The 27918-nt window shown below is 36.4% G+C and overlaps 1 protein-coding gene across 3 annotated transcripts; it reads left to right on the plus strand.

Moving 5' to 3' along the window:
• Positions 1–159: 159 nt before the first annotated feature.
• On the plus strand, positions 160–27918 carry LOC100114666 (peroxidasin-like). Of its 3 annotated transcripts, none has more exons than XR_004344507.1 (6): positions 160–1663; positions 11468–11676; positions 21039–21267; positions 21529–21828; positions 25071–26082; positions 26395–27918. XR_004344507.1 is itself a non-coding variant. In XM_032596133.1 (5 exons), exons 1-5 carry the CDS (start codon positions 1603–1605, stop codon positions 25169–25171), a joined length of 900 nt encoding a protein of 299 aa, XP_032452024.1. In that variant the 5' UTR covers positions 160–1602; the 3' UTR covers positions 25172–27918. The 3 variants fall into 3 exon arrangements, 1 of the variants encoding a protein (XP_032452024.1); XR_004344508.1 differs by having other exon boundaries at positions 25071–26040; positions 26116–27918; XM_032596133.1 differs by having other exon boundaries at positions 25071–27918.

A 27918-nucleotide genomic window follows, 5' to 3' on the forward strand; every position in this document is an offset into this window, starting at 1 on the left:
CTCCACACGCCTACGCGTATTCTCCCTCGCTCTAGCACACGCGAGCTTGCTGGTGGCAGCAGCAGCGACGACGGCGGCGGCGGCGGTGATGCTGGCGGTGGTGGTGGGCTCACGCGAGAAGCGCGCGCATGCTCCCACGGCTGAGAATCAGCCCAGTCAGGGAAAATCTGCCACAGAATCAAGACGTGGCACCGCGCCACCGGGGCTGAAATATATATATATATATATATATATATACACATACATATATACGTCTGCATATATATATATATATATATATATATATATATATACATATGTGCATACATACATAGCTACATAGGCACGTATACGCTATGTCTCGTGCCGAGGCTCAGCTGGATCCGCTCGGCTAATCGTGTAACCTGTGTGACTCTGTAGTTGGTGCATCTCCTTTGCGTTGGATCAACCTGATGCTGAGTTTTAAGGATAAAAATTTCATGGCTACTTGCCAATGTGTTTTGCAATTTGTTTCGTCATATTTTGAGTGAAAAGAAGGATATATTATTTTGCGTTATTTCGTTTGCTTTGGAAACTACTATAAACGAAGTATATAAGTGCGCTCAGAAACTGGCGAATGTTAAGCCGGCGACAGGGAAGATTTATCCGTTATTACGGTTGAGCAATTTCACAGTGTTAACGAGAGTTGGAATGCGTGGCTTGGTAGGCTACCGCAAGAGGATTTCCAAGTGCTGCTGCAAAGGAATTCAGGCATGTGGCCGTAAAGCCTTGACTTCGTTCAAACGCGCACAAAGTGTCCTCTCTTGGAGTTGAAAATTCCCACTGCGGCAAAATCTCCATGACAAAGTAAGCAGGTGGATAGGAAGAAGTTCGAAAGCAAGAAAAGGCCGATTCCTGAAAACTTCAACGGTCCTGCGGGACGACGACGTACACACACGCATATCTGTTTGTCCCGCAGTGGCTAGGGGAGACGCGCTTGAGAAGCAGTAACATTCTACTTTTGCCAGCGGCAACGGCATCAGTAGAAAAGTATTTTCCAAGAAATACGCTACCAGAAAGTTGTACCAGTCAAGCGAGTATCGCGTGGTCCCGCCAATCTCACGCGCTGCTGCTTTGCATTGTCACAAGTTTCCATGGAACAGGACCTGCAGATCAGCCTCGGGCTCTTTTCCGACATCGTCAAAGTTTTGTATGCCACAACAGCTATAAGATATTCGGAAGATTAAGAAATCAAATAACACAAAGAAAGCTCGTCATACGTGGCATGGATCTGAAAACGTACTGGTTGATCAGTTCGTGGGGCAACGGGTCGGTCAGTGTCCAAATATCGTTAAAGACAACGAAGAGGTCATTCTAGTGAGCTCTATTGCGTTGGAAACTCTGTCCGGCGGGTTTGGAATTCACCAATCCCTAGAAGATTACTTGTGTAAATTCAGGTGTTTCAACGAGAAACGAACGATCAGGTCGGGGTTTCCTGTGTGCTTTTGCCGATAACTACAGTTGGGTTTTGTGCACATGCAGTTAAAGACGTCGTGTTTGGAAAATCGCAAATATGACGTGTTGTAGCCGTGAAGTGCACTGATGATTTGATTTAAAAAGTGGACGTGAATATCAACAACGGAAATGGCTCTGAGATGGCAGGCGAAGCTCTCCATTGCTGCCATACTCTTCATATGCACCGAAGGTGAATACAATACGTTATAAATTGTGACAAACATGGACGAGGTTTTGTAAGCATGTTGACAGACGTAGATTAAAGTTGATTTTTGTTCCGTGTAATATAAAATGCATAAAACAATGTGCAGTTTCCACAATACTTGGAATCTTCTAGTGCTGATGTCAGTAAGATATAAATAAGAAGATTGCTAACTTGTTCGCAAAATTAATTATTGTCAATTTGCTGTTCAGAAAAAGCCTTAGCTAATATTAGAAAGATTTCTTAATAAAAAAAATTAAAATTATGTCTGGAATCTAATTAAGGCGCGGTCGGGCATAATAATTTTTAATGAGCAACCTGACATTCATCTCTTTCTTTTTATTAGAAGCGAGATTATGTAGTATACTCGATCGCAAAGTTAAAAATCAAACACAAATTTTTTTGCGCGAGTCCCGAAAAAATAAGTATATTGCATTTGGAAATAATTAAACCTATTGGCGCGAGTAAGCTTGATGCCGTCGCTTAGCTTTGGTAGTAGATTACTCGCGGAGGCCAATTGCATATTTCATTTCCTCAGTGCATAGTTTGCTATTCAGACGTAAAGAATTTTTCCATTTATGTAGCCTATTACAAACTCAAATTTTCTGAATGAAACGTAAATAGCCGAATTGCTTAATATATGTTTGTTTATACTTTTACTAAAGAAATTTAAACGATATTCATTAGTTTACACTTGAAAATAAATTACTTGTATTAGAGCAAGTTACTTGATTAAGTTGTCAGTCTTTTCTTCGAGCGTGAAGATTTTTTTCTTTGTCTAACTTTTAAACTCTTGCTTTCTAGAGAAAGCCAAACTCAATATTTGAAGTAGCTGCGTCTCGAATCTTTCGTTTTATTCTCTTCTACTTTAACGCACCCTCTCATTCCTCATTTTTCTTGACGCTTTCCAATAAGCCTAATCATCAAATGATCAAAGTCAAAAGCATCATCTAATAAATCCAATGAATTAAATGGAAATTATTCCTACTTGATCACAAGTGAAAGAGAATGAAAAAAACAAAGAAACAATAGTACTCCAGACATCATCTTGGGAATTCAAGCATCTTTTTCATCTGCGATAGCTTACACCACCTGTTTGGAAAACCAATACGACTGATTAAGAAATTACAAAAGAATGGGATTGCTCTTTATAAGGCTTTTCTCTCTATTCAAATCTCCAGAAACCCACACGAGTCTCATCAAATTAGAGGACAATGAGGCGAAAATGCTGAGTGAGCAGACTGCGCTTATAAAGTCAAAGACATCTCGCAGGTCAATGCAATTTTTGTGCGGTTCGTTCTTTTGCTAGATCTTGGTTTCTGTCCTACTCCCAGTAAAGGACTGAAAAAAGAGCAAGAGAGGAGAGAATCGCGTCATATCGTCACTTTACACTTCGTTTCATTGCAACCGTCCCATAGACTCTGAGTCGGAAGAACGACTTTTGAGAGTTTGTATTCATATCACTTTCCCTTATTCTCTACGCTTCTGTTCTTTCGTCTAGTTCTTTGAACATTACTCGCGTGCTGTGTGATGCTAAACGTGATGATGTGCTTATAGAACTCTAATACACTTAAGGTTCAGGAATCGCTGGAAAAAAAGATATAAAGAAACTGAACGAAAGAAAGAAGTTAAAAATTTTTATTTCAGATGTAAAAGTTTTGAAATGAGAAGCGAAACTTTAACTGAATTTATAAATTCATAGGTGTCTTTTGGTCACGCTTGTTACACACATAAAGTATAAAGTTTGATCTTATCTGATACAGAATTAATTTTAAATCATATTTCTGTTTATTAGCGATATTTATTCGTAGTAAAGAAAACTTACCGCAAGCGTTTCACTTAATCACTTGCTCAATCTTTGCAAGGATATAAGATAAAATGCAACAGTGATTACAAGAGATAATAACCGTACATCCACGTCGGGAAATGGTCTAGAAGTTCTTAAAGTTAAGCCGCTCCGCTCACCTACTGCCACTATCGCGTTAAAAGATTGAAAAATTTCCGCAGACCAGCCAGCAAGTTCAACTCGCTCTTCGAGGCTGATGCAAAAAGTTGAGCACGCTCACACGGGCGGTGTCTTTCGGGATTAAATTTCGTGTTCGTTTTCGACCAGTGGATGCCATCGCGACAATAGTGCCTCGCTGTGTGCACTGGCCAGCCTAGTTAAAGAGAAAGAATAGGAAAGAGAAAGAGAGTGAGAGGGGGGGGGGAGAGAGGGGAGAGAGAGAGAGAGAGAAAGCTGCAGTGAATTGGATGCACAGAAGCGAAAGAACAAGCGCGAGCCCACATATACACACAGAATCCTTTCGAATTATGCAGGACGCTCGCATACAGCGGATGTATTCCTGGCGCTCGGACGGCTGGCGACCCCTTTTCCAAAAATGAGAGTTTACCTCGCGGATCGATCGCACGAATTTGCCACCGACACTTCCATTTCTCTTTGTAGACTTCTATTTCCTTCTCTCTTTATTCTCTTTTATCGCAGTTCGTTTGTAATCTAATCAAATATGATTCGGTTTTTTCGTCAAACTTTTACAGTATCAAAATTTGCTTCTACAAAAAATAATATTCGCGTTCTATCAAATGTGTGTGCGCGTGCGTGTGTACAAGAGAAAAGAACCGAAAAATGGAGCTTGATTGGTTTGATTGATCAAAACTGAAAAAAATTAAAAAGCACTGTGAAAATTAATTGGAAAGTGCAACAAATTCTACCAAAAAAAAGAAGCCTCGTGAAATGCATATATTTTTTCAAATAAATATTACTACAACTCAATTTTAAAGGCTGATGTCCACTTTTCGCAACAAAATTAAATATTGTCGCAAAGTTGCTTTTCAAAAATTTGCGCTACTAATAAAACAATTCCTATTTGAAATCTTACAAAGTATGCACACTGCTTTAACCTACTCACTGCTTTGCTGTTCATTTCATTTTCAGCCTTGGCTCTCCCTCTCACCCCTATCTCATTGTTTTCCTGTCCCCCTTTATCTGCTCGTTGTTTTTTCGCTCCTTGGTATTTTTCCTCTCCGTCTCGAAGACAGGATCGTTATATCGTCTCTCTGCTTCTCTCTTTCTCCTGCTCATCTTCGCTCGTGCTCTTGCGCACACGCTCACGCGTACCTATAGTACATATTCGTGTTTCTCCTGCCTCAGTTGGGTGCCGTTGCCGCTGCTTCTTCTTCGGATCTTCTTCTTCTTCCTCTTCTTCCACCCTTTCTTGTGCTGCTGGCCCGGATTCCTCTCTGAGGAAGCGCCAGTCGCGAATTTCGTCTCAATATCCTGCTCGAGCCAGGCTCCTCTCGCGTTTCCGCTAGATTTCCGTCGCCTTCCCGTCGTCGTCGTCGCCGTGCGCGCAATCGCGCACTGCTATATCATGCCGTGCTTCTCTTCTCTTTTTCTTGCTTTCCACGCCATGCTTTTTCCTCCAACGCGCACATTCGAGGGCTCTTTTTCTAGCTCCTTTTCCATAGTGCTGCACTGTATGTCGTTCGACTGCCTTGTTTCTTTACAACTTACCTACATGCATACATATAGTGCGAAGAGTAGCGAAGAAAAGAAAAAAAAGAATTTTTGAAGACTGCATTCGTATCGATTCAATGAGCCCCAGAGAGTACTTGGAAAATTGGTACGTTGGATTCATTAGTTTTTTATTTGTAGCGCTGCTTTACTTATTTCTCAAGGAGGATTTTCTTTAATGAAATTGTTCTTAAAAAGTTGATTTTTCGTTAAACAAAAAATCTCTTGTAATTTACTTACATTCTAGTGCAGATAAATAATGATGAAGGGAACTATTTATTGTTATAATATACTTTTTAGTGTCTATTAGAAGTGAAGTATTGTTTCATTTAAAATGGATTCAGTAACTTACACGTTTGCATTAATCAGACGCGTATCTGATTTCCGAGACTTTATTAATATTAAATTTAATGAATTTATTTGCCTTCTTAAATTTCTTTATTCACGTTACTAGGTAGTATAGCATCCAATAACATTTTATTGAATTTATCCAGTCCAATATATGCTTATTCGATAAAACAAGATGAAGTAGTTTTTTTTTTAAGTTTCGGGATCCTTTTATTAGTATGTGAACAACATATTTTAATATTGAAAACTAATCCAGATCAAGATCAGAATTTTAACGGCATTTTTTTACGTAAACTCACATAACCATAACCTCTATCTCCTCTTCTCTCTCATTCACTCCCCTGTAGCCAAAGGCATTAAGTTTCGTCAGTTTTAATTGCAAGCTTAAGTGCAGTTTCTCTCAACCCACCCTAATGCTACTTGCCAGCGCTGTACCTTTCTCTGGGGTTTCCAGCGTGAAAAATGTAAGCATAATCAGCACAGCGAAAGAGACAGAGTGGAAACAAAATAAAAATAATACTTATACGTGTAAATATATATATATATATATATATATAGATAGATAAAACGAGCTTCCATACAGGCTAATGAAGGAAAAATAGGGGACAGGGGAATCAAAGAGAGGGGTTAAATCGATATATCAGGGACAGCATAAAGTCAGTCATATAGCGTCAACACGATGAATTTGCATTTGGATATTTAGCTGAGTGAAGAGTACTCATTTAGAAACTTCTCGTGTGTTATATCAAACGAATATGTATAGGACATATGCGCAGCTTCCAAATTAGACGTCAGTGAATAAGACATTTGGGTGCGTAAATGCGGGGTTCTGCCATTTTGAAAGCTGCAAAGCCCATTCTAGGTTGTGTCGCAGAAGTTTTAGTTTTCATCGAAATACTAACAAGATTTTAGCGTATAGATATCGGCTTTTCTGTGGTCAATGCGCACGCACACACACGCGCATACGCACGCACACACATACATTCTTCTAGACAGTCATTTTCTAAGTATACTATAGGAATGAAGGCGCGCTTCGCGCGCTCTTGATTCTATCTCTGTCTAATAACACTGGTAGAAAATCTATTATAAGTGTTGGGCGGCACACTAACGTCTGCTAATATCTTATAAGCATGTAACATGATCCCTCAAAACTATCTTTTAATAAATATATTAATAATGCTCAAGTTCAGTATAACCTACATGATTATGATTTAATTGTTTTCATTCATATTTTCACATTGCGGCCCATATGAATTTTTTAATTTAGCGTATCAAATTTTGCTTGTAGACAGTTACACAGAAACTACCATCTCTAGCACATTGTATTTCCGGTTTCCAGTGTATTTTTACATGAAGAAAGTGATAAGTATTTTAGCTTTTTTGTCAAGGCATTAATTAGAACTTTGACTATTAACAGTTATGAGAGATTTTGAGACCGATACCTGTTTCTCCATTTTGCATTTTTTCTCATTCGAAAACTAACAGTTTCTTTTGTGATTGTGGAAAGATATTTAAAGTTGAATCAACGTTAACTGAAATACTTTTGTGTTCGACTACAACACCCATGATAATTATTTAGTCGTATAGCATGAGTTTGCATTCACATCAGTGTCGAGTCGAAATCAGAAGTTTTTCAGTTAAGGTCGATTCAACTTTAAATATCTTTTTACAATCACAAAAGAAATCTATATGCAAAATATGAGCTCTCTAGACCTCTTAGTTTTTGAATGAGAATAAATGCAAAAATGGAAAAACAGGTATCGGTCTCAAAATCTCTCACAACTATTAAAAGTCAAAATTCTAATTACCTAATATCTTGACAAAAAAGCCAAAACATTTATCACTTTCTCCATGTAAAAATAGGCTAGAAACCAGAAATACAATGTGCTAGAGATAGTAGTTTCTGCGTAACAGGCTATAAGTAAAATTTGATTGCTCAATTAAAAAATTCGCATGAGTCTGGATATGAAAATATGAACGAAAACAATTAAATCATCTAGGTTACATATTTCTAGGTAACATCTCTAGTAGCCTTTTTACAATTCAAAGACCATTGTATAATGATAGACTTAAACTTACTGTCTTGGATAGTGAACTTTTCTTTAAATTCACCTCTCAAACCACACCGAGGGCGACTTTGGGCACAGAGACACAGTATATCTTCAAACTCTTTATTCTTTTAATTGAACTTCTCACTGACATTTCAAAAAATTAAATAATATTTACACACTTTATTACTACTTCAAATGGGGTTAGGGTGCCACTTTTCAATACACATGTTGTAATACTACACACTCTTGGTAATGATTAATTTTTACTAAAATTTCCTGCTAGTTATATTACATATATTTTATCTATTATCAAGGTTTCCACATTTCATTTTAAACACCTTAAACATTTCTACCAGGGTTATGAGTTATGACTGTTTTGAGGGTTATGAATTTAAAGCGCGGTTCTGATCTCGTTGCCTAGGCAACCAATCAGAATCACGTATTAAATGCTTCACAACAAAGGCCATCATTTTTTTAAGAGAGGATTTCTGAGCACCAAGAAAACATTAAAATTCATTTAAATTACTTATAAAGTGAAAAAATATTTTATTTTACTAAAATCATCCATCAATACGTTCATTAAATAACTGTTTAAAATAATTTCATTAATTCAAACCATCGTCACATTCGCAACCTTCAGAATAGTTACCAATCTTTCCAACAACACTGTTAAAAGTGTTTATAACGTTCAGCGCAAGAAGCACTCGTGCAAACGTCGTTCATTATAGTACATCGTTGTACTTCTATTTCTTTCTTAGAACGCTGGAAGAAGTAGAAAAACGTGCAGTAGACATTTTTTGTCTCTTTCCTCGCAACTCGATGCTCTTGTGGATAATTTCCAATTAAAGCTCACCAACGGCTCTCAGACCAAACTTGCTCATAGAACGTAACTCTTTTGCGCTTTTTCTTGACAGCAGAAAGCAGGTGTAATTACTTGACCCTGTCAGACCCAGTCGTCTTCGTCGACGCCGTTGTCGTTGCTGTCGCCGTCGTCTCATTGTCGTTCTCTTGTTGCGCGTTAGCTAGTCAAGAGCTCAATCGCACTGCATATTGATTTATAGTGCTCCATAGGAAAATATAAGATTTTCATACATTTTACAGTTCAAATATCATTAATTACTCTAGATTCATTAATATTGATATTTTATTTGTTTATTTACACCAAATAATAGACAAAAGAATACCTGTAGATATGCACTTGTCATCTGTTTACAGATTAAATGAAATACTGGATATTTGTTATGCTGGTGTAAAAAAATATCGGCATAACCGGTACATTTTTATTTGTTTGATTAGTTTATCTTAACCAACCTTTTACAAAATAGCCAAATATGGTACCATATGCAGTGCCACCTTACTATACACAATATACGCATTTAATCAGCTTTTATTAGAAAGGTCAAAGGTGCATGTATAGTTTGTAAATAAAAGAACGAAATTGTTACTTTTTCGCACATTCTAAGCGTTTACATTGCGGCAGTATATTCTTATCTTACATAATTCTAATAAATTCGTAGAAGTGACACAATTTCATGTGTCGCGTGAGTTGAACGCGTTGGTTTAAAGAGTAAGAAAAATGAGATTGAGATTAAACTAACTTGATTTAAAAGCGATCCACACGCTAGATTTTACTGCATTTTCAGTATAGCCTACGTTTTTAATTCAATTATACATCTAATTGTTATGCTTAGAATTTTCAGTTAAAATATGTGGTTCAAATATACAAACGAAAACTTACGATCAATTCTAATTTTCCATACTGATTTACGACGATTGTCAAAGAATTGCCTTGGTCTATAGTTTTGCATAATTACATATAGATTGTTAAAAAGTCTCAACTGTATATTAGGTAGTTTTACTACTAGCAAAAGCATTGTAATAAAGGTTTTTATATACGTATAGGTTTCAGAAAGATCCATATCATACAATGCAGCACTCATTGGAACGGTCTGCAGTCTGTGCATTTTGAAACTACGTTAATGATTACAAAAAGCTTAAAAAAGCTTCGTTCAGACTTTGCTCTTTGTATAAAGAATGACATCGTTAACTCTTCTACATTGATGTTGCTGAAACTATATTTTAAATTCTCATTTCTTTCTGACAAAGACCGACATATAAAAACAGAGCACTAAAATGAGGCAAAACCGACTCTCATAAAAACTATACAAAAAAAAATAAAAAGATAACAAGATGTCTCATCCTTCTGGACGCATTTTTTGCTAGAGTCCACAAAAGTTTGACTAAAAAAAGGAATGTTAGGTAGTTCAGGTAGTTACGCAAAAAAAAATTCACTGAAATACTGGGTTTCGAGCCCGATTTCAAGCAATCGGAGCAGCAATTATTGCGCTTGTTACTCGATTGTATACTTTACTCCTCCCTTTACGAGTACTCATGTGATACAATGATGACGATGATGACGTGCAAAGAGATACAGGAAGAGACAAAAGCGTTGCGACAGCAGTTCGAGCGGGTGAGGTAACGTTCGTCACGTGAAGGTTCAACAAGCAAGTAATTCGGTGGTTCGTTTTAATTTTTATAGCAGGCAGAGAAAGCAGCGGAGCTGGCCGACCTCTCGTGTACGCATCCTGAAAGCTGGTTGTCTGAACTTGTAGTTATAAGCATGCAGCACTTCCAGAAGTCTCCTTCTCGCGTTCTCGCACTAGTGCACATGTTGTTGTACGAGCTAATACTGGCCAATAATATTATGCCGAAGTGTTCGGGCGTCCAATTTAACCAAAGTTATCCGTTCGATTAAATGTTACACTAAAGTTTTGCTGCATAGAACATGAAAAAGGAGACGTAATCAAATGCATTATAACTATGATACAAATACTCTAATTACTAGGCGTAATATAATTTGGTGTACGATTATTTGATAATGGAAATACATAAAATCATGAAATTCTTATATCCGTTTAAAATAAAAGAATTTAATAAGCTTTATGTTGCGAAAGTTTGTGTACCATTTTATTTTCTCTTTCACAAAGTATTTATTTCCTGTAAGATCAAGTGATCAGTATAAAAAATAAAGAGATTCGAGCCAAAGACTGAAAGAATGACGCTTCTCTACTCTTAACTGCGATTCCAACGACGTTGGATACTTTTATTTCATTTTTCTTCTCAATCTACGGTGTCGTCAAGTAAATGAGCTGAAGCATTTTGCGTTTCTGTGATACTTGCAGCAGTCTTTGTTGAGCATCTTCTTCCGTGCTACTCGATAAGAAAATCCTTTATCCTTGTCGTTCCAACCATATAATGATCTCGAACTGTAATCGTTTCAAATTCTCAGCAGTATTACCATTTAAAGTGGTTGTTAATTAAAGGAAATACTGAGAATCATCAAATCTCTTTTTTCGCACTTCTATGAGCATTCGATAAAGTTTTCATAGATTTTAAATAGCTCTGCTTTCGTATAAATTAACTCGCTATTAAGATAAATCTATTGTAAGTATTGCATTCTTTCTGAATAGTTTCTTTAGTTTCTTGAATAGTTTTTTAAGATTAAGTAATTAAGAAGGATCTTTTCTCAATACAAGATTAACGGACACAACACGATATAGTTTTTACAATGTACATGTTTACACCATCAATTTTTATTTCAAATGCAAGCAAAATCCTTCATTACCATACAGCATCTTGCTGCCATGAATATATGCATAAACAACATTCAAATCTCTAATAATAACTCAAGTCGCAACCTCTCCGCAACTTCTGATCTTTGCGAATAGTCGAGCTCAAAATTCATAAGCGTTGTGCACTAATCCGATCTTCACGGCTCAGTGCTCGCATCGCATCGCGGTCAGGCTTTTGCGTCAAATTTCCATAAACACGCAATCTATATGTGTGCATATATATTTGACAGATTTTTCTTATTTGCAGACACGTTGAGCCTGGGTGACCGACCGATGGATACAGCGGAGCGGCATTCGAGTGCGAGCAGATCGCGACAGCAGTTGCTCGATACTACGGCCAGTCAAAAGTCAAAACTCGAGCCAGGCTTCGACCTATTACAGCCGACGAATGTGACCGCTCTTGTTGGCAAGACGGCCTATCTCACGTGCAGAGTTCACAATCTCGGTGACAAGACGGTAAGTTACGAGCACTTTACTAGAAACTTGGTTATCTTTGAAAATGAGTAGAATAATGTTCTTGGATGCCATAAATATCAATATCGATGAGTTTTTGCCAGCTCCTACGTTCTGCACACTTATGAAGAAAAGTGAAAAATAGTCGGTTTAGAATGATTACTATTTTTTCAGAGATTTTACGAGAAAACCACATTCGCACAACTTTTCTTTTTATAGTTGTTAGGTCTTTTACAGCGTTGCTAAAGTGTCTTTAGTTTACTTTACTTTCTATGTAAGGTAAGCATTGTGAAGATCATTTATGAGTTCTAATTTTTGGATGAAAATTATACATCGTAATTTTTATAATTTGAGATGAGTTTCTAGATGGATAGCATAACTACACTAAAACAAGTATTGTACATCATTTGCATTACTTTAATCAACTTTGACCTTATTTAAGTATTGAATGCGGGTATAATTTTTGTAACAGAATGAAGTGTAAAGAAAATATGAATTTAGGATAATGCCTTGTTCTCTTATCCAGAGGGAAATCTAGAAAATTCACATCTCTGTTTGTCATTTTTTAAAGAAACATGTCAGTCTATATTAAAATTTACGGATCAATAATTTGAGATTATGAATATTTCTACAAATTAAAGCCCTGTTCTCTTTGGAGATGTATGTAAACACAATAAAACTTGATTACGATTCTAAATATAATAGTCAATAATATTGGCATAATTTAGAACTTTCATAACTTTATCGAGCATACATTTCGTTTATTGAGTTTCAGTCCTATATAGTTTTATGGTTGTAAAATATGGCTCCAATGCGTTTGCCGATTAATTACAGACCTCTGAATAAAGTGCGACACATGCAAAGGCCGGCTATGTAGAATGTGGATGGATACGGAAAAGCGCCAATCATTACTCTAGAGAATCGACTTGAAGCGCTCGTAGTTAAATTCATTTTGGACACGTGAATTTAACCGTTAATGTTATTCAGTCGTGCATCGGATAAAACTTCGAGTCCGAAAATGTGGAAGAGTTTCGAGACTAATTTGTGTCGTCCGAATAATTGCACTCGCCGTTGAAACTTTCCAGAAATGTTCGCTTTTGGTTTTCCCTCCAGCTTTCCTCTTCCCTTTTTCGCATCTACGTTTCCGACTATAATTTGTAAATATATTCACGTGGATGGCTTACCATGATTTTCACTCAAATTAACGAGTTCTTGAATTTAATTTTAAATTCTAGCTAACTGATGCCCGAAAATTAATGTTCTTATCCTATGCTCCTATTCTAAAAAAAGATGCAGATAATCGTTCTATTCGTTATCTGATTGGCTGTTCGTGTATAATTTAAATTTCTTATTAAACCAGTAAAGTAATCTAATTGTACATTTTTATTGGATGCCTATATCACTGATTAATATCTACTATTGCGTCTTTAAATTGATTTTTATATATATATATATATATATATACGCTTGTCAGTCCCAACGGGGGAGGAATCTACTTTGCAAGAGCCGAGCAAAAAGTGTGTGTGTGAGAGAGAGAGAAAGAGAGAGAGAGAGAGAGAGAGAGAGAGAGAGAGAGAGAGAGAGAGAGAGAGAGAGAGAGAGTAAGCTGCGAGCACGACGACTGCGACGATTTGCCTGGGAATAATCGAGTTTTCTCTGGGTCGATTGGGACGTTAAGCGTCCGTTGCGTCGGCAGGGGTGGCAAGTGCGGGTAAACTCAATTTGATCCAGTCATGCGCGCGGGGCAGCGGTAGCTTTACGAAATCTTTATATAAAATATGAGTGGTTCTCTGTTGAATCAAATATGAAATATTTTTTCTCTCGAAACTGCGAGTATACGTTTGATACAAAGGGCAAGATATATATGACTATACGATTTCAGCTTGATTCCTTCACTCAGTTTCGAATCATGCCGATCAAAAGTTACAAATTTTAGCATTTTAAGCATATTTCAATCGAATTCTTAAGAGAGTGAATTTGATAAAAATAATACTATAGAGTGAAAGAAATGTTCAACCCAGCACTTTATAAAGTATGGAGGTCGTCGTATCGCGTAGAAGCCGCAGGATCGATGAAAAATGCCATCTGGAATATGAAGAGACATACAGGAGACGTTTGGATGAATGCGGACTTGATTGTATGCCTGAAATGCTAGCTTTAGTATTTTAAATACAGATCAATATACATACCTACAGATTTCTAGTTCATTTTCTTATAAAATATAAAACAGGATTTACACAATATGTTGCAGATAGCAGTTGTGCACGTCACAGTCAGATTATTTACAATAATTGTATTATATTGTAGCTTTATACAATACATTATTTGATATTATTGAAAAGTTTAGCAATTACAAAATGGCTCTTTTCAATCTAGACCATTCAATTAGATTAAATGTTTACGAAAAAGTCGCTTTTAAATTACACCAAAGAGAGCTGTAAAGATGACCAATGCAGTTAGGAAGTGGTTTACATATTGAGCTAGAATAGTTGGATACTAAGTTCACTGAGAGAATCCTTGAGTACCACTCGTGCACAAAAACTTATCAACCAAAGTGAAATTTGATGAGCAGTGTGTCTATCTCAGTTAGTTAATAGTGATAGAAATTGCCTTATTTTTAAACTTTTATCATTCTACACGTCTACGATGATTCCAGGAATCGGATCGTTATCATAACAGGTACTTTCATTTTAGTTTACTTATAATTACTTATGCTGTATATTGCAGTACGTTGCCTTCGGCACTGCGTCACAATTCACCGTCTCTTATAGATAACGGTTTGACATTTTATCTTTCGAAAACGTATTAATTTCAACGAAAAAAATCGACTATAACTTTGAAATTCCCTTTGCCGAGATTTTTCAACATTTTCAGATAGACATACAAACAGAATTCTAAAAACGTATTAGTCAAGATGTTCTGTTTAATTCAGCTTCAAATAATCGACCTGTATAAAAGCAAGCACTCTGGCCTGTCCGCGGTGCTAAACACTCCGACTAAAAGCTCTTCTGCCTTTAATAAATCTTATTATAGACCGGCAAATGAACGCGAATGAGAACGCATGCGATATCTTCGCGGGTAGCGAAATCCACACGGTAGTTCGCTAAGCTATGCTTATTGGGTCAAACGCACGCTCACGCACCCGCTCTAGAATTCAGAAAGGCCATGCGAGCGAGCATCGATCATTTTCAGCCCCATTATTTCATTAAATCCCGCAGAAATTGAGTCACTCGTCGTAGCACTCCCCTCGAGCGACGTGCATAAACCCATAACGTGTTCTCGAGGCTTGATTATGCACGCACCCTCACCCCCTCTTTTTCCCTCCCTCCTTTATCCAGGAGCCTCCGGCTTTTCTGGAAAATGCAATTATTTCAATTTCACGTCGACGCGCGGGTGCGTGTAGAGACTGAACTGTATTGAGGACTGTGTACAGGACGAGTCACGTAAAGGCACGTGTATAACCTGAAATTTTACTGTTTTTGAAAACTGTGCGTCGCTTCGTGTCATCAGATTTGTGTACGCCAGTGGTATTTTTTGCTGCTGTTACTGCATCTGTTACTGTTACTGTTGCTGCTTATACGGCTACTGGGCATTTTAATTTCGCTGCAAAGAGAGCAGAGGGGAGAACCATTTATCGATCCATCCTACTGTGCCGATACTCGAGCCTGATTCGCATTAAGAGCGAAGGTAAATAATAGGTGAAGTAAGCATATAGAAGAGAGAACTGTGAGCAGGCTTTGGATGTATTTGGACTGCCGAGTGGTTGGAGAGTAATGCGATCAATGAAGCACGATCGAGTTATAATTAATCTCGATTTTCCTTTGTCTACCTGGACTCAAGAGCTGTGACTCCAATAATTCTTCAGCTATTGATTTTTCAATTGGTAACGATTTTTTACCCGAGCTTTTATATGATTTTAACGAACCTTAGTTCATTTCAAAGCTTGTTTTATCCTTCAGTCAGTTCAACTTTTATTTTTTTAAATTTAACAACTAGACAAGCTTTGCACAATTTTTATTTTTTAATAAAAATGGTTGAGACGAAGACAAAACTTCAGAGCCATTATCAGTGGTTGAATAATTGAAAGTGTAGCTATGACCACAACGCCGCTATTATAATAATAAAGAAGTGAAGGTTTAATAACCTCAATAAACTCAAATTAACATACTGTAAAATTGAATTTTCTGGCAGCATATCCAATACTCGGTGTACACACAAAATCAATAGGCACTGAAACTTCCAGCGTTAAGCGCGTGTAGTATCAATCGAATCCAAGAAATACAGCACGACTCTGGCGATAAGGCGAGCGTTGCTGACAACTCCACTATACACGCGGAGTAAGATGACACCTTACGTGATCAGTGGGTATTGCGTACATCTCTGGGTGCAGAACCACGAACAGGACCAACGCTTGGAAAATGCAATAACGGAAAGAAGAGACAAATCGGGATAAGATCAAGGGGGAAGAGCATGAGTCGTTACTGCGAGAGTGATAAGAAAAAAGAGACGTGTATCCGAAAGAAAGATGGACACACATTCCCTTATCAGGAGCGTCAAAGTGTAGATAGAATGACAGCACATAAGGCTCGGCTGGCGAAGGCACTTCGAAGCCTTGAGTGTTTCAGTAGCTATACTATATATATATATATATATATATATATATATATATATACGTATGAGAAAAAATGTGAACTGACTGGCCAGGCCTGAAGCGCTGACTAGAACGACGCTGATCACGCGATTTTTTCCATCAGTACAGCCCACACAACTGAACAAGTGTCGCTGACACGGGACATTAGTACGATTCTTGAAGACTGAGACACCAATATATTTCTCTTACATTGAGAGGGTCGAACGTTCCGAGGAAAATCACGTGCTCCCTTATTGGACATAATATGATCACAAAAAAGCAAAAAAGTAAAGATTGAGGCCTTGATTCTTAGCTCCAAATTTCACGATTGAAATCTACAAAGAATACGCTTAAATCTTTCTGTGTACATACAATTCGCTTTGTAAAATTAACTTTTATTAATACTAAAAAACTAAGTTGAAATCCAAGATGAAGATCTCAAGTATACCTTATAATATAAAGAAAAGCTTTAGTTTTCAAGCTACAGCGGCTCGTGCGTTATCAACCAGGCGAGTCAAACTTTCCAAGTGAACCATAAACTCACTTGCTAAAAAAGGAAAGAGAAACTAAGCGTTATAACTCGCTTTCTTTTTCTTAGAGTTAATCGTAAATCTTCTCCATTTCAGCAAAAATATGTATTTACACGCCAGTTAGGAAATCAGGCGTAAAAAGAAACTCGAGCTCGCGTATACTCTCCCTCCACACCCCCTTCTCCTCTTGCACTCTAGTGTGATTTGTGTCGAGAGCTGGACACGGCAGCAGCAGCACCACCACCACCACTACTACCACCAGTATGCGCCAGTAGTAGTTGCAGCCGATGTAGGTCAGTCGCGCAACCGAGGATTCTTCTTTACCATTAAAAATTATCATAAAACGCGCGCTCAAAATCTGAGCTCTTGCTCCTTGGCAGTAACGTTTTTGGGTAGTCGAAAAAGCGGAGCACGAGAGCTAGACTGAAAAAGTTTAGCCGGAACACTGCAGCGAGCTACCGCCGTCATCTTGTTGAACTCAGCAATGGGGTAATTATGAGTACGTGCTGAAGGACCACTTCGAATCAAAGTCGATCTCGAGATTTTACGTTCACCGCTGACTCATCGCGACGACAACTTCGTTAAACTCAATCTCGCGAACGAGCTGGATCTTCTTTGTTTTCCACTGCTCCTTGCCGAGATATATCTATGTTTCAAATGCCGTAGCTGCGAAGGATCTCAGACTATGAATGATTATATTTTTGAAAAATGATATTTTTAATTATGCAACAAAAAGCATCTACCAAGCACAAGAACAAAGTTAAAATACGGTGCAGGTGGAAAAAATAACGAATATATGCACGCACAATAACGTTGATTCCATTATTATTGTTGTCAGTTTACAAAATAATTTTCAGTGAATTTAAATCCAAAGACATTGGTTAAATATATTGACGACAAAATTTATATGCAATGCAAAAAAAACAAGTTGTATAATTTCAAAAATATTAAATACTAACGAAACTTTATCACAAAAAATAAAAGGAATCATTTGTTTACTTTGTCAACACATTTTATAAAAATGAATACGAATAATGGTAAACGCAAAAAAGCCCTACAGAGATGATTCAGCCTATATTATCCACGAACCACAGGTCATATCGCTGGCTTTGTCTTCATCCACATTAGGTCTTTTTTTACCCGCGAACGATGAGATATATATACATACATCTCGTGCTGTACTCGAGCTGGAATAAAGTGCGCGTAAAAAGCCATTTGCGCTCCGTCGCCCTTCTTCTCTGGGATCCGGGGTCGTCGCGCTCGCGGTGCTACGGAGATTGGCTCACGAGGGTCGACATTCATCATCCTCGACAACTATGCCTCGTCGTGTTAGTTTTCGTCGATGTTCCTTTGTTCGTAGATAAAAGCGAATGCGGATCACTCGCACATACGTCTTCAAGTCTGACTGTGTATGGGTGTAAGATAAAACATGGGCGATGGATAAGTTACGTAGCAAAATCCCGCTGCCGTGAAAAGTCACCTCCACCACTTCAAAATTTAAATTACGCTAGCTGGCAGTGTGAAATGACTGATAGGTCAGAGAGCGCATATTAAATGGAACGATAAAATCTCAGGTTGATGGCGCAGAAGAGTAGCAGTAGCAGTAGAAAGATTTTCAAGTCGAATTTCAGAAGTCTTTCTAGCAGGTTTTATTAGGAGCCGTTAATCCTTTTGAATGCATTATTCTTGCTACAATTTTGCTCGACGAAGATCAGAAATTTATTTTACAACGGGTAACAAAGTGCAGCCTAATTAGTTTTCTGCTTTGTTTTTATTTGCAATAATGTTATTAATAACTGTGCGTGAATATTTCTGGAAAAAGTTTATTCAATGGCTTCATAGTTTTTGTATTATGAAAAGATATTAAAAGCTGTATTGTCTTACTGTGGATTTAAGACAATTCTATTATATATCAATAATATTTGACCTATATTTTTTCAAACCGCGTTCAAGTAAAGAATCCTTTTGTGATTTGTGGATTTGTTTTTTCTTTATGTTCGAGGTTCTATTTATAAAAACTGATTCCTGTACGTTTGTATCACGAATAAAGTTACAACTCGCGTGCCATTCACAAAATTCAAATTTTAAATAATTCCATTTTGAAATTTTCTACGCAGGAAAAAATTTTTACAAAAAACATGCAAGGTTCTTTTTTGTACTCAAGTCGCTGAGCTTTTTCGGTACGACATATTTGTACATAAATTGTACTGAAGATGTATGTACAGAGATCAATAAACTGCATTTGTAAGAAATCTATATGGTTTGAATCTTTTAAAATGCCTTTTTCAAAAAGAATTTTTTACTGCGACAGATTTTCAAAAATTAAAGCTGTGAGAGAGAGGGTATCACTTTTCGTATCAACAACAATATATTTTTCATATAAAATTTCGCATACAATACGAATTTATATAATATGTAAGAGTGTAAAATCTGAAGACTTTTTAGTTCCAAGTATTTTACAGTCCAATTAATCTGGTTGCAAAATCACTTTGAAGTTCAGATTCATGTATTATCGAAAGGTAAAACAATACATAACTGACTTCGCAGGTATATTGCATGTAGAATATTCCTATCACTGACGTATTAAAAGAATCTTCAAAAATAAAAGAAATTTATTAGAATTAAAACTAAGAAAACAAATATTTAAGAAAGCAAGAGAAGTTATTTTAAGACAAAATTATAAGGCTGGTTACGAAAGATAGAAGGAGAGACTGAAGCATCCAATCAAGACGACTATTGTAAGTGTTAATGGTTGGTACAACGAGCACGTTCGGTCGGTCAAGTGATTCAAAGACCCACGGTGGCGGCATAGCTGCTGCGGTTGTAAAACGACAACCCGCTTATCTCTCTCTCTCTCTCTCTCTCTCTCTCTCTCTCTCTCTCTCTCTCTCTCTCTTCTCGCGTTCTATCTTTCTTCTTATGCCATTCTTTTATTTGCACTGCTCCTACTTTTTCTCTACTCTACTGTATGTATGAGTTCGAAGCTTCTGCCTTGGCACGGAAATCCTGGCACAAACGAAGATTTCCGCGTCCCTCGTCGTTAGAACGAAATCGATTACTTTGGGGGATTGAGAGGTGAACAGTGCTTTTCTTTGACCTTTCTTGACTTTTTTCCTTTTTGCCTTTATTTGGGGGATAGATTTCGTACATTTTTGTGTCACATTAGTCCTCTACATTTTTTTATCCTAATTCATTTTTTATGACTCTGTGAATTCAAGGTATGTTATATTTCTTAAGTAAATAGTTCATTAGTCCTTTAATAGAATCCTTCAATCAAAAAGCGTCAATTACACTTTGAAAAAGGCATGACATTAATACTACTTTCGTTGTAGATCTCAAAAAAGTCAATGAAGACGTGCAGTCAATTAAAAAAATTGTTGGGATATCAATGATGTTATCCATAAATCTTTAAATTCTTTAGACTAATGTTATCAATCATATAGTTTTTGTAACTTTTGGATAATTAAGTACTGTCTTATTTCCATGCAATGTCGATGGTAGAAGAAACGAGATAGCGTTTCGCAAATAAAGAAAAAGTACAATACGCATTATACAATAGGGTATTTGTCATTGTCGTACTTTATTCGGTTGTTCAGGCTGGTTCCTAAGTCCTGTGACATATTTTTGCGCCGAAGGAGATTCAAATTTAAGGCATTCGCGTTGCAAACGCGAACCCATGAATCAAGAACCGGTGGAAGGCAATCCGTTTTGTGGGCCGCTGCTAACGTGGCAAAGCGCACAGCAAAAAAGTTAATGCTCGTGGCTCAATCATAAAGTGGAAAGTGAAAAAGTTTTTTTCGAACCATCTTGGATGATTTGGCCACTTTTCGTTTTTACGTTTTGCTACCCGCAAGTTCGAAGGGTGACTCGATCGCAGGAATCGAAAGTAGCGTATATTTGAGAAAGGTCGATAGATTAACAAGATTTATTCGTGACATTTCAAGTATGCAAATACAACCGCATCCAATTAATCAAGCAACAAAGTTTCAATTAAATGGAAAGTAATCTTTCATGATAATCACTACGCAAATAAAAATCTTTAGCGACTGTATAAATACACCTTTCATGAAGATAACATCTCTCTGCAAATATATATTTTGAAATATAAAAATCACAGAATAAGATCTCACATCTTCAATATAAATATGAATGGACCTTGAATAAAAATACTAAGGTTATGAAATTCTGTTTTCTTTTATGCGCAGGTATCCTGGGTGAGACATCGGGACATACACATTCTAACTGCTGGAGCATACACATATACAAGTGACCAGCGGTTTCAAGCATTACATAAGCCGAATACTGGGTCGAACAATGAATGGTCAGAATGGACTCTATGCATTAAATGGGCTCAAGAAAGAGATGAGGGTATCTATGAATGTCAAATTTCAACGAGCCCTCTGAAATCTCATCAATATCACTTAGATGTCGTTGGTAAGTATATTTTTCTGCATATCACTACTTGAGCAACAAGGAGACCATTGTCAGAGCGTTTTGTCAGACTAGCTCGAAATTCGCACTTTTCCATTTAATTTTTGTACGCGGGTCTTAAACAAAATATTATTTTACAACAAAGAATTTTAGAAAAAAAGAGCTAATCGATACTATAACTCTGTAATTAATGTTCTGACATTGCTCGTTTGCGTTTTTTCCATTCAATATTCAGTGCTGAATGCATGTCCTTGTTTGTTACAGTGCCTACAGCGACGATACTAGGTGGACCAGAGCTTTACGTCGGCGCGGGCAGCACGATAAACCTGACGTGTGCTATCCACTTCAGTTGGGAGCCACCGGCTTTTATCTTTTGGTACTACAACGGAGCCGTGATGAGCTACGACAGTCCCAGGGGCGGCGTGTCCGTGATAACTGAGAAGGGCAACGACGTCACGACCTCTTGGCTTCTCATACAGGCTGCCCAGCCTTCGGACTCCGGGGAGTACAGATGCAAGCCGAGCAATGCCAACATGTCCTCCATCAGGGTGCATGTTCTCAACGGTGAGTCGCTATACTGTCTACAGTCGCGCTTCTCTTACTCGTTGCGTTAATTGGTCGGACCTTTGTTTTTGTACTCCTCGGGGATGAATCTCTCACTCATACACTCTCATGTCACTACTCTCTGCTCTGCAGTCTGATGTGTCTGTCTGTTGTTTTGCAATCCTATCCAGCCAACCGGATACATATGAACTATATCCACGTTTCTACTCTGAGCTCGCTTATTTCCTGAAGTTTATATGAAAAGACAACTATTTCATACAGTGTTGTCTCAGTATTTTACTGAATAAAGTAAGCTTAGAAATAAATATATTTAATAGTAAAGAAATTTATAACAATAAAACGAATCCCACGAAATGTTTTGCTTTTAACTTGTCCAATGACTTTAGCTCTTAAAAAAATCATAACCTTCAATTTTATGGAAGCGGCGTGCAAAGAGAAATGAATTTTGAGCTGTTCTTCTTTTTATTATCAGGCGGTGACTTTACTGGTGCTCACGGCTTCATGCCGTAAAATTTTCGATGAAGCGCTGTAGCTCAAGGTATATAGGACATGGGTTTCTGCTCGCTCCGACCAGTCAAGAATTTTCGCATTAGATTTATGGTATCCGGCCCCTGTATCTCGCGCTTCTGCTATACTGGGCGACTCATTTACACAGGTACATTGCGCGTGGATAGGCCAAAAGAAAGACGCCGGAAATTGCATTTCAATTCATTTTGAGCAAAAAAGGATGTCGTGAGCGCATTGACCGAAACACCGCCAATCCACCGAATTTTGGCTGCATATTGCTGCGTAACGTTTCTCTGTCCTCATTCTTCCATTATTATACAGCCCGTAAAATTCAAATAATTGGCAAGAAAACTATGTCAGTGCATTTCCTTAGTTAGATATTTTTTTCTGTTTTCTTTCACATATCTTCAAGATTTTTTAACAATTATTATATATACGTAGCTTAAGTTGACCTTTGAAATATCAAGTTTTTATTATTTATGACATTCTAAATACACCATTACCAAAGTAGGAAATGACATAAAGTATACAGAAAAGAATCATTTACTTAAATTCGCTCTTAGTAAACACGTGAGCTCATAAATGATCGTTAATATTTTTCCTCCATATATTATAGGGACCCCTTATATCGTTTTCCTCATACTCCAGCCCCCCTCAATTATGGCTTCCGGTTATTTTAACCCGAAGATATCAATTCCATCCTCCCTTCGGCGATCGCACTCTCTTATATAAACGGTACGAGGGGTAAACTTTGTTCACATCTTGGCTGCGAAATTAGCATTATACGTATACATTGGACGTAAGGGAAGAGGAAAAAGCTTAGATATTTTAACGGTTTTGACCCGCTTATGCGAAACGAAGAAAGCTTGTTATTTTTTTTCGAGAACTGCTTCGCCCTTTCCCGTACTTTTTTCGCTTCCTTCATCGATCGACATCCAGAAGTTGAGAAGACTTCGAAGTTGTGTAAATACAGGGGGTGGATGACTTTATTACGGATTATGTAGCTTTTTACTCCCAATAATAATTTATCGTTCGAGCTGAATACGTTTATCCAACTTTTGAGGAAATGAAAAGTTCTTAAACATATATTAAAAGATATTTACTATTAATTTTGCATTTGTAGTAAACTATAGATATAAATCATTATGTGTTTATAAAAATTACATTAAAAATTATTTCCTTACAAATATTAATAATCATCTAAATCAAATATATGTATTAGTTCTGATACGGAATATTGGCTTATACTCTACCAATGCGTCACCAGAATCATCAATACACAGATGTTATCAGATTTCAATTTCATATCCACCTTTTTGAAATTTATTATCACTTTGTTCTCGACACAGTTAAGATATGTGGAGTGGTTATACCACCAAAAACCCAGCGCGCCACATTTGGGCGCGTCTGCCGCGTGCACGACAATCGTAGAGGATCGATCGGGGCCGCAAATCCTCCCCCCCCTCCCCGATTCTAAAATCGATACTTGGAGAGGCGCGGGCATATAGCGTAGAGGCTATATGTGACCGTTCGGCAACGGGTGTATGTATTTTTGTATGCATGTGTATTTATATTTGTATGTGTATAAGTGTGTAAAATGAACATATGTACGTGTGAAAGGCGTTGCGTATTTTTTAAAAACAAAAGCGCGTTAAAAAAAGAAAGCAAGATCGGAGACGAAGAGAACGTTTGAACGACCATTTTTTCCTGTTCATTCACATTCGCATTCAAGCTCTCACCGAGAACGGTTCTCATAACAAAACGTTCAAAAAGTATCTGTTTTGAGTTTCCTTGAGTGCAGCTACCCGTGTAGCATCTACACACTTTTTGAAATAACGCATAACATTTTCTCGAATGCATGACCGAATTATCAACAACTTCATATTTTATACGATTGGATTCATTTGATTTGAAATTCCAAAATGCCTTTGGCATTTATTGTGTGTTTACGGTCATTAATATTTTTTAAGTGCGAATTCCGTAATTCCAATCTGAATGAAATGGCAATAATAAGTACTTCAATAACGTGATCAAAATTGTAAGCATATTATATGATTGGTTTTAGCAAAGACTCTTATGTACATATGTATATTATTTTAGTTTTTTAAATTGTAAGGATTTGATATTCATAATTTGAAATTATTTTAATTTATTTTATATTAATTTATCTATTCTTTTTTTCAAGTTAGCTGTTCTAAAAGCTCAGATGTACTTATAGGAAACAATAACTCTTCAGTTTTACCAATCGTTGATTGTTAGTATGAATAGTGTTATTACTTTTTAAATAAGAACAACACGTTCTCTCTGTGCGTGGCGCGCCAGAGACTATAGAGTGAATGATTCCAGTGTTGAACTTTGTGGTATATTCCACCACAGTAAAAAGTAGACTGTGTGCATACACACTATTACTGACTTTTGGATAGATCTTTGATTATTTTTTTTTCTTAAGACAGTTTGGTTATAATTTGTAAAATGTGTATATTTAGCGTAACGATTGTGTCGATATTATCGCTGCTGTTTTCTAAATTCGTCTTTTTATATATTCTTATAAATCCTATCGTAGAAGCAAAACCAGCTGATCCCTTGGAGCCAATATTGGCTCCTACCTTGATACTCATCCGTTTTTCCCAGCACGCAATAATGTCTGAGTAGTCTTCTAGAGCGCGCATTTCATTGAAAGGCATACCTTCTGAACCGTAACTAATAAATCCGTAAAATTTCTTATCTTGTTGCAGGTGAACGTCCGGAGGCCATGCAAACGGGTACTGCGGGTCCTACACTATCCTCGAGCTGTCTTTTGGTGTCCCTTATCATTTTGTACATATCCTATGTGTAAAGCGTACTACCCTTCAAATGCAGAAATAGATACTGCATACAATGAGAAGAAAAGGAATAACAAGGCATAAAAGAAATTAAGATAAGAAAATGTAACGAAAATATAACTGCGCATACGGACACAGAAGACGGTTTGACGACGAAGGGATGCTTTTGTTGCCCGATTGTCGATATCATGACTTAAAAAGCTAACAGAAAACAAAGCATTTGTAAAAATACGTAAAACGTAACATTTTGTGCGCATTCATAAACTGCTATCCGGTATACAAACGCGCGCATTCGAGGTTCCATAGGGAAGAAGTGCGACGATAATCCGAGTAATCCGAGCTGTTGCCCACCAAGCCGTTTTGAGATACATAGATTCCACGACGAAGCAGCAGAGGTTGCCGTGGTAGCAGAAGAAACAGGGGCTTTGAACGCATAAATGCTTGAACCAACCTTTTTTACGATTTTACGTCGATGCTGTCGCTGCCTTCCTGCTGTGCGCCCTACTCACCCTCAAAAGAAATATCGAGAGAGAAGATCTGTATTTGATACTATTGGCCTTTTCTCACTGTCGTGTGCTCTCTATCTGAAAAACGTAAAGAATAACTGCAGTTCGTATAACAGAAACTAAATCGTGACTAGCTTGGACAAGAGGCCCTTAAAACTCATACTTCCAAATTGCCGTGGTGCGACGAAATGAAATCTTGAAATGCCTTTTCGTATCAAATATTCTCTTTCCTTTAGTCAATCCCTGTAGTATTAAAACTCTGTATAATTCAAATATAAGCTCGTTGCCACGCATACAAACAATAGACACATATACATACACGCACGGCAGGAAGGGAGAAGAGAGTTCAAGTGAAATGTGTTTGGGGCCTTTATGTGGTATGGATTTGAATTCTGATGGATATCTTTAATCTAATGTATGTGAGTATTTTAACATTATATATTTTTTTTTAGATTAATTACATAGAAACTCTTTCATATGATTTGGATGTCAAGATTTTAGACAGTTATATCGGCATAAAATGTGCCCTGTTGATTTTTCAAAAATTTAAATTAAAGTAAAAATAACAATTAACGCTATTATTGCTATTTGGAATCTTAAACAACAATAGAAATTGACTCAGAAAAATCATATCTCGAAATCAATTTAGCTTAAAACGTTTAAATACTTCTATTTAATTTCCAATGTTTATCTTTTCATATTTATTGGTTTACTAATGTTTTGATTTGCAGTATTCAGTATAAATTGCAGGTAAAAATTTAAGTTTATTTGTTAAGATTTTCATGAATGAACTTGAAAAATGTGAGGTGTCTTCAACGTAGGTGTTTGTAATGCGCAAGTTATCGACAAATTATGATTTTTCTTCAGAGTAATACAAACTATGTGCAATCAATTTTTTTATCTTTGTCCCTATATGATATGAGTAATCATTTGCTTATATTTCAATTGTAAATAATTTACATTTTCTGAGACTAAATTGTTACATTATAACAATCTTGTTAGACTGAATATAATAACTAATTTAAAAAGTGTAACTTTATATACGACGATGAGTTATATGTAATCATCCAAGATCGTTTGACTCAAAGTGAATAAATTGTTGATATATGTAAATAAAACCTTTATTAGTAGGTGTAAAATATTTTAGTTAAATTTATTATCATGTCTGAATTGCTTTGCTAGTCTAATCCAAGTCAGATATTACAATTTTTGTTTAAATTATTATGTATACCTAATGATATAAAGTTCATTAAATAAGCACTAACAAAAATTTTCATTCCAACCATATGCCAAAAATAATGTTTTTTATTAAAAATAATTAACTTGGAGAATGATAACTTCATAACTCTATGCAACTTTCCAAGTTTTTTTCGTAATCTGTATAGACGTGAGTTATGAAGTTAATAGGATGAAATTTCTATACTGAGAGATTGCGTTTACGTCGTTAATGTTTCTAGACATTAAAATAAAGTCGACTTTAAAAGAGTCCTGTTCTTTTTTCATTGACTCCAGAAAGAGCTTCGAATATACATGGATGCGTTTAAATTGTAAATATGTTGTGATGATACTAAAATTGAATTTAGTATTCAAACAATCGGTTTGACAAAAATGTACTTTGTCAAACAAAATTTAGATAGCAATGACTTATGTTAGTTCTCATTATAAGGTATGTAAATATATTTTTGTTTCTAAGACAAAAAATATATAGATATATAATATGAAAACGCTAACTAAAATATATCTGTAATAATTAAACGACTTTACTTTGAAACTTACACCACATAACTTGTTTTCTACGATATGTTTCTTCGTAATTAAGTAATTTATAATTTGTGAAAATGTATGATGAATTTTTATATTGTAACTCCACAATAATAAATGTTGGTGTTTCTACATTTTGAGTTAACGACTTCTTTGAGCAAAAAATTGTTGAAGAAATATTTGATGATTGTTTTTGAAAAAAATCTGCGATGTATTTGAAATAATACTATAAAAGGCTAATGATAACGAACGTTTATGTGAAATGAATGTACATTATATATAATTATAATAGAACTCATGGTTTCTTTACAATAGCAAGTAGTGTGATAAAACCAAAATAACATATGGTATTAAAACAATATCATTCTGACGCATTTAAAGATAATGTTATAATTTATTGATTCGATTACATTAATCAACGAATGAAACTAATATGTGTTTATTTCATAAGCATTGCACAACAATATACACGAATAAACGATTTTACAAAAATA

This window comes from Nasonia vitripennis, chromosome 1, assembly GCF_009193385.2.
Source record: "Nasonia vitripennis strain AsymCx chromosome 1, Nvit_psr_1.1, whole genome shotgun sequence".
Lineage (NCBI taxonomy): Eukaryota > Metazoa > Arthropoda > Insecta > Hymenoptera > Pteromalidae > Nasonia > Nasonia vitripennis.

Excerpts from the sequence above, each read along its gene's own strand:
- LOC100114666 (XM_032596133.1), top strand. The coding sequence starts at position 1,603 with ATGGCTCTGAGATGGCAGGCGAAGCTCTCCATTGCTGCCATACTCTTC. Across the intron at positions 11,677-21,038 it reads ACAATCTCGGTGACAAGACG|GTATCCTGGGTGAGACATCG; the intron begins GTAAGTTACGAG and ends TTTTATGCGCAG. Across the intron at positions 21,829-25,070 it reads CAGGGTGCATGTTCTCAACG|GTGAACGTCCGGAGGCCATG; the intron begins GTGAGTCGCTAT and ends ATCTTGTTGCAG.